Raw genomic sequence first — 7,533 nt, 5'->3', positions numbered from 1 at the left:
TTTCTATTTGACCTATAGAACTGCCACGAAAAAGCATTGACCAATCTATTGGTACTACTTTTCAACTTCAACCTCAAATAAAGTTCCTTCGACCAATATTGTAAGTCTGTCAAATATAGTCTAAGCAATTATCTTCATAGAAAGGGGAAGGGCGGGGGCCGGGTTTGGCGACTAGCATAAGAGTTGAGTTTCCAGACATTCGTGTTATAAGTGAATTTCAAATGTTTCCCGAACCCAAATCGTGTATTGTTCAATTCTAAAAACCTGAGACCAGAAAGCCTAAACAAGTTACGAATCGGCAGTTGGCACAAGTTTTAGGCAATGAAACCTTCAAAATGCAGTTGAAATAGGCATAATAACCTATTTCAATCTGGCATAAAGCTATTCATCACTCTTCTAAAAAGAAATGTTAGTCAAAAGAAAGGTCAAGAAGCTAAGACAACCTAGAGGGATATGTTAATCGCCATTATCTCATTCTGAGTCCAGTATCAATAGCAACACTTCCCCATAAAAAAACAAGTCCTAAAGATTTCATAAGCCGCATTCAGTGGACCCAACCAGGCAAAAAGAAATTTTGGAAAACAAGGCAGATACACACAGGCAATGCTTCAGATACTGAAAAAGAAGCTCACATCCACGGAGCAGGTAACCAATTTAAGTACAATAAAACAATCAGATACTAAAAAGAACAGAGTCCAATTAAATAGAAAGAGAATTCTAGGGGGTATGCTACCAGAATACCATGGCAACCTTAGCAATTATGCTAGTCAAGTCACACAAAAAAAGAGCTGCAAACAACTCAACATAAATATTTAAAGGCATGGTTCCACATATGAAAGTTACTCCTGCAGTCATGCTGCAACTTTAGCACTTAACCACTCAAACCACAACAGACCTTCAACCATCACAGAACAAATATTTAAGAAGGATTCATCATATAAGTTTCTTCTGGAGTCATGCTACCCATATTTGATTTCTTGCAACATTAAATACATCAATACACAGTTTAATATTTATGAATGTAATATTTAGCTAGCCGACATCATTATTTAAACCGAATAAATCCTTGCTGCAACTTTTGAGCTAATTAGAAGAGTTGCCTTTAAAGCTTCAAGTCATAACTTTCAAAGAATGGTTGTCAATGAAGAAAACCTATCCTAACCGTCTCTTCTCTATCCAGCACATCTATTTGCACTCACTCTAGCTCGATGATCAAGCAGTTGAAGATTCATATGTTATAACTTGCTTAAATTTTTGTAAAGGTCTTTATCGAAAGATTGTCCTTCACTGAAGTGGTATGGGTATTTTTAAAACATTTCGTGTTGTGCAGCACTTCTATTTTGACACATCCGAGGAAGAGGGCATCACTATCTTCTTCATTTAATGTCTTGTCCTGAAAGGAAGGCATTTGAAGTCCTCATTTTAATCTTGCCACCCCCACTATAATTTCATGATGCAACTAGCAGTCCAATACTATATATTTTGCTTCACCAATATATCTTTCCATCCTCCTCCACAAGGTGCCCCTTCTGGTTTCCGGTGCCAGTTTTCTGGCTAATCAAGACAATAATCAGACTTGGATTTATTTTTATTTTTTGATAATCGAGAAATTCCCAAGGGCCAGTGGTTCCCGGTTTGAAACTCCGTGCAAAATGAGGCCCCTTCTACGCTTCTCCACATAAATACCAGGCTTTTATTTGCGATAAGGTTTGAACCTGTGATGTGCATCTAACTACACCACGTAATGCGCTCTTACCAGTACAACCAAACCCCAGAAACCTTGGGCACACATACTAGGAAACTTCATCCCTAAAATTGTGTTTTCTTGTCAAATACATTCTTCTGGATAAAGAATTTGCCATCATTCCCAAACTGCCATTTCCAGCAAATAAGCTATTTTTGTTTTTGTTGGAACAGGCAAGGAACGTATATATATATTATAAGAAAAGCTTAGCACTAAGATGGTGGTGCTAAGTCAATACAAATAGTGCATCACTATAAACTTGCAATAAGCTTATGAGCTCAAAGTACTCCGATTCATTTGTAGCTGTTTTTTCTTCTTTCTTTTTTTTTTTTTTTTTTTTTTGCCGTTTCCCCAGATTGAAACATGCTAAAATGAAACCTTCACATGAATAATTTCTTTCCTGGAAGATTTACATCTTCGGTAATAAATTAACTGAATGATCAACAATGAGGTCCATCGAGAATATTCGTATTTGCGGTAGCTTTACCACTGTTTCTGTTTCTTATTCTTGTTAATTGTACATGTGTGTTACAAAAATTTTTATCTTTCGATATTGGGTAAAATTTTTATTTTTGTATATCCATACAAAAATATGGTTCTCTAAGAAAGGCACCCAATCTTCTGTACAAACAGGGATCTTACACAAACAGGAACCTCATGGTGTTACCAAAAGGAAACTAGAGATAACATACTATTCCCTCCGTTTCAGTTTATATGACACACTTTTCTTATTAGTCTGCTAAAAAAAGAATGACATATTTCTATATTTAAAAACAATTCAATTTTAAACTTTCCATTTTACCTATTTTACCCTTAATGAAAGCTTTTGTACAAATGTTATGGCCCACCCAAAGTTTTTACCCTTTATGCTTTAAAGACCACAAGTTTAAAAAGTTTTTTTTTTTTCCTTCTAAAACTCTATGCCGAGTCAAAGTGGTTATACAAATTGAAATGGAGAGAGTATAAATTAGATTTGCAAATCATTCTCTACTCCTTCAAATGTTCTCCTAATTCTCTTCTTTCATACAACTCATATAAGAGTTAACGGAGAAACATCTCATTCCCAGATACTCATGTTCTCCTAATTCTCTTCTTTCATACAACTCATATAAGAGTTAAACGGAGCAACATCTCATGCCCAGATACTCTTTCTCCCTCAAAAAGCCCAATTGTGTAGTGCTGCCTTTTGTGGTGCCTGCATCACCCATGGCACTCCAAACCAACTTAGGACTACCCACCACAACAACATCGCCTCCTGACAATGCAACAAGAGATGATCCTACATTTCATCTGAATATTTGCACATAAAGCACAAACTCACATAAGTGATTCTTTTCTTTTTCGGGTTTTCCGTTGTCAGTGTAGCACCCCTAGGTCCCAACAACGCGATGAAACACTCCTTCTTGGGCGCCCTAGGAATCCAATTCCAGCCTTTAGAATCTCTCTCTCTCTCTCTCTCTCTCTCTCTCTCTCTCTCTCTCTCTCTCTCTCTCAAAATATCGTAGCAAGATTAGATAGTAAACAAGCATTCCTCCTCACCCGATCTCCACGCGTCCGGTATATCATTCGCCCTGATGTGCTTGTAAAGTAGTTCCACCAAGTTTTCAAACTAAGCTCCCAATCCTCAACATTTCTCTTAAACCTCAAATCCAATGAACTTCCACTTCATGTATCCTAAGGATTTATTGTACTGTCATCTCGCTCTTGCATGACTCTGTAAGTGTTAGGGAAGGCAATCCTCAATGCACTGTCTCCACACCACCTTTGCCCCCACTGTTGATTTGCTATTGTCTCCTACCCTGAAAGTGATATGTCAACGATAGTCTCCCCATCCTTTCATAATGCAACTCCAAGTCGATATTCAAATGTTTGCTTCTTTTTTTATGTGATGTACAGTTTCTCGTTGGTATATAAAATTTCTTTAATTACCAAAAAAAGAAAGAAATAAAAATCATACCTTGATGATCAATACTTCAACAACTAGAAAGACGTCACTTCTTGCTGAGTCAAAAATCTCATATGACTATTTTGCAAATTGATGTCCAAAATGTATTAAAAAAAATGCAGATATGTTATCTATTCTCCCATCAGAGCACCTAGTGCGCCACAGGGAGCTCCTACCCTCCGCATTTCATTATTTTTCTGCATTGGGGATAATGCAAGATTTTTGGTTGGGGATGGGGTAGCTTATTTTTGGAGATGACTGATATCATGCACATATGTGTTAGTGACTATGTATTGCTTTTGTTTTGTGTTGCCCTTGGTTTTTCTTAGCCATGGTTCTTTTCCAAGGGTGTTAATTTTCTGTTGACTTGTTCCATTCACTAGATAATTTGTTCAAAGGACAGTTGAGTTTTGATGAAATGACGTTCCCTTTTTCTTTTGTCCCGACTTAAAGGAAGGCATGAAGTTCACTTCAAGATAAAAATTACAAATGAAAAAGATGTTCGAGCAATTGATAAGATCTAACACACAAACAAATGTAGGGCAATTCGTAACATGATGTTTTGGTCCTCCACCTACTTCCAAATCAATTATTATACATCTAAAACAATTATTACAGACTAATATACTGTGAAGGCAAAAGAGTAACTTCTCTTATTAACAAAGCGGAAATGGTTGAAGTTAAAGTTAAAAACAGGACAAAATGCCCTTATGAAACATGGTAAATGATAAATTCTTCAGAAAGGGATGAAAGAGCAGGAGAGGAAAACTCAAATACCAGGCTTAGTCATGATCCAATTTACTAGTATACTCTGGCTAAGTTGCTTGAAAAGAATCCCCTTCCTCCTCCTCCCCCTGCTAAACAAAATATACACACACAGAGAATAACCCAAACAGGTAAAGTGCACTTCTCCGGTACATCTTCAACTAGTGGCATAGAAAATGCCCAGTATGTAAGACTAAAATGATTCAAATCAATTGAGTTCTCAATCACCTCAGGTCAGTGCTTAATAGAGGTTAGGTAAAATAAGCAATTTATTTGCACCATACCAAAAGGAATGCAATCCAACACTAGAACATCATGTCACACACATATATTTGCAAAAGGCGACCAATTAGAGAGTCAACCCAAAAGAAGAATTATTCATAGTACAATAAGCAAGTGACAGTAGGGCAGCAACTAAAGTCTGATTATTTCATGATATCAGTTTCATCAAAAAATTCAAATCAGAAAGGGCCAACTCCCCTCTTACATGGTTTCTCCACCAAGACAAACAAATCCAGAAAATCCAAAAACAAAATAAAAAGACAGTTTAGCGTTTCCTGTACTTAGCTACCTCTCCTTCATTGGGGAAAAAACCCATGAGCCTTCCAGCTGAATTCTGGTAAGCGTACATGAATCCTCCCATAACCCCAATTAAACCTCCTGTTACCATTGATGGGCCCCTTATCCCTGGCTTTATTCCTACACAAATCAAATACAAAAATTAAATATAACTAATCAAGAAACAACCAAATCGATATGAAAATGTGAATAGAAAATGATTTTTAAAAAGTACCAGAGAGGTAGCCGACAGTGACAGAGATGCCGGCGATAGTAGTAAGGCGAAGGTAATCAAGAGTGTTGAAGTTGGCAACGGTTTTAGTAAAAGGAGGGTTTCGATCTATAACTGGGTATTCCGGCTTTGCCGATGCGGTAATGTCTGTGTTCATCTTTCTTCTTCTTCTCTCTTGGGTTTTGATATTCTTCGCTCGTCTTCCGTCTTGCTAAATGGGGCGACGTGATTTTGAGATGGGTTTTAAACTTTTAGATGGGGAGAGAACGTGAGTTTTAACCAAAATGGTCCTTAACTTTTCATCCTTGGGCACATACGATTCTTAATTTGTTAAACTAGAATACTCATAGTCCAATTAACGTAAGGATTTAAATGTCACGAACCGGAAATTTCACCCTCGGGACCGTGATGGCGCCTAACATTTCACTTGTTAGACAAGCCAATATTAGAATAGTTTTAAACCATTTTTAACAAATCAAATTAACTGAATTAAACTGAAATAACTGTAATAAAAATGAAATAAAGTATGAAAAGTCATAACAACCGAAATATATAAATACAACCCAGAACTGGTGTTACAAGTGCGCGAGCAACTAGAATAATACATATAATGGTTTGAATAAAAGTAAACTAATCTGAAAAGAAGTAAAACATCTAGGATGAAGTAGAAGAAGACTTTAGGGTTGCGGACGCGAGCGGTTGTACTTCAAATCTCCGTCAAATGTTCGATCCGAGCTATCCACTGATCGCCGCTGGGACCGACTCCAAAGTCTGTACAAGAAGTGTAGAGTGTAGTATGAGTACAACCGACCCTATGTACTCTATAGTGTCGAGCCTAACCTCGACGAAGTAGTGACGAGGCTAAGGCGGGTCACTTACAATAACCTGTACGCAGTGTAATAATAATGACATGAAAGGACATACAGGAATATAGTGTAGTTAACTCATGACAGTAACCTCAATCCTCGAAAACCAATAAAACCAGAATTACGAATCCTTAAAATCTCGTATGTAAACACCGAAGCCAAAACATTACAACAAGGAATACAAAACACACAAACCACTACGGCGCGCAACCCGATCCTACCATAGAAACACAATCCTCCCTTATTCCTCCATTTAAATATTAATAATAACAAGTAAAATATATGTTGCGGCGCGTAACCCGATCCCACCATATAATCAGAATCAATATCATAATCCTCCCTTATTTCACCTGTTGCAGCGTGCAACCCGATCCTACCGTATCAATATCAATCGTCCCTTATTCCACTTATTGTGGGGTGCAACCCGATCCCACCGTATCAATAACAATCCTCCCTTATTCCACTTATTGCGGGGTGCAACCCGATCCATAAACACAATTCGATAAATAAAACCAATCGAACAACTCGAACCACAAGAATTTCTACGATTAACGAATATGAAAGCTGAACCATAAGGGAAATCTAGTACCAAATCAAGAAGTTACTAAAATTAATACTAAGTAGCAAGACAAGTCAAATAAATGGCAACTAAAGGGTACAAGTAAGTCAATTAAGACAAGTAGCAATTAAATAATGGGAGCATGGTAGAAACTAACATTTCAATACGAGAATAATAAATGACAAGTAGTAAATTAAGGCATGGGAAGCAATTAAAGCATGTAACAGTTAAGATATAGAATAAAATATTTAATGAAATACGGAAAAGCATGGAAACAAGTATTTTGACGGCGTATATACACTCATCACCTCGCATATACGCCGCTACACATGAATTTCACATAGCACATAGCTCAAGGGTTCCTAATTCCCTCAAATCAAGGTTAAACCCAATACTTACATTGCTCCGCAAGCAAATCAAAGCTCTACCAGGGCCTTTTCTCTAAAATCCGCCTCCAAACCAATCGAATCTAACCAAAATCGACTCAACAACATCAAATAATGCTAGAAAAATTAATTACAATGCATAAAGTTAAGATCTTTACACCTTTCCCAAAAGTCAACCCCGGGTCCACTTGGTCAAAACCCGAGATTCAGACCAAAATCCATTTACCTATTCACCCTGAGTCCGATTATGTAATTAGTTTCGAAATCCGACCCAAATTTGAGGTCTAAATCCGAAATTTGCAAAAAAATTCCAATTCTTCCCAAATCCCTAATTTTCTACCATGAAAGAACAAAGATTAAGGCTAGAAATTAATGGGTGATGATGAAAAATGAAAGAAAATAAGTTAAAGTATACTAACCTATGAAAGGGTAATTGAATTTCTCCTCCAAATCGCCTCTAGGCCGAGCTCTAATGAAA

At 37.0% G+C, this 7,533-nt stretch overlaps 1 protein-coding gene across 1 annotated transcript; it reads right to left on the bottom strand.

Moving 5' to 3' along the window:
• Nucleotides 1-5,001: 5,001 nt before the first annotated feature.
• LOC107775510 (uncharacterized) lies at nt 5,002-5,401 on the bottom strand. The gene is made up of 2 exons (XM_016595247.2): nt 5,248-5,401; nt 5,002-5,153 (listed from the first exon to the last, which is right to left on the bottom strand). Exons 1-2 carry the CDS (start codon nt 5,399-5,401, stop codon nt 5,002-5,004), a joined length of 306 nt encoding a protein of 101 aa, XP_016450733.1.
• Between the last annotated feature and the right edge of the window lie 2,132 nt (nt 5,402-7,533).

This window comes from Nicotiana tabacum, chromosome 21, assembly GCF_000715075.1.
Source record: "Nicotiana tabacum cultivar K326 chromosome 21, ASM71507v2, whole genome shotgun sequence".
NCBI classification, from domain to species: domain Eukaryota; kingdom Viridiplantae; phylum Streptophyta; class Magnoliopsida; order Solanales; family Solanaceae; genus Nicotiana; species Nicotiana tabacum.
The sequence above is the reverse complement of the archived record's forward strand: the minus strand, read 5'-3'. Positions and strand labels throughout refer to the sequence as shown.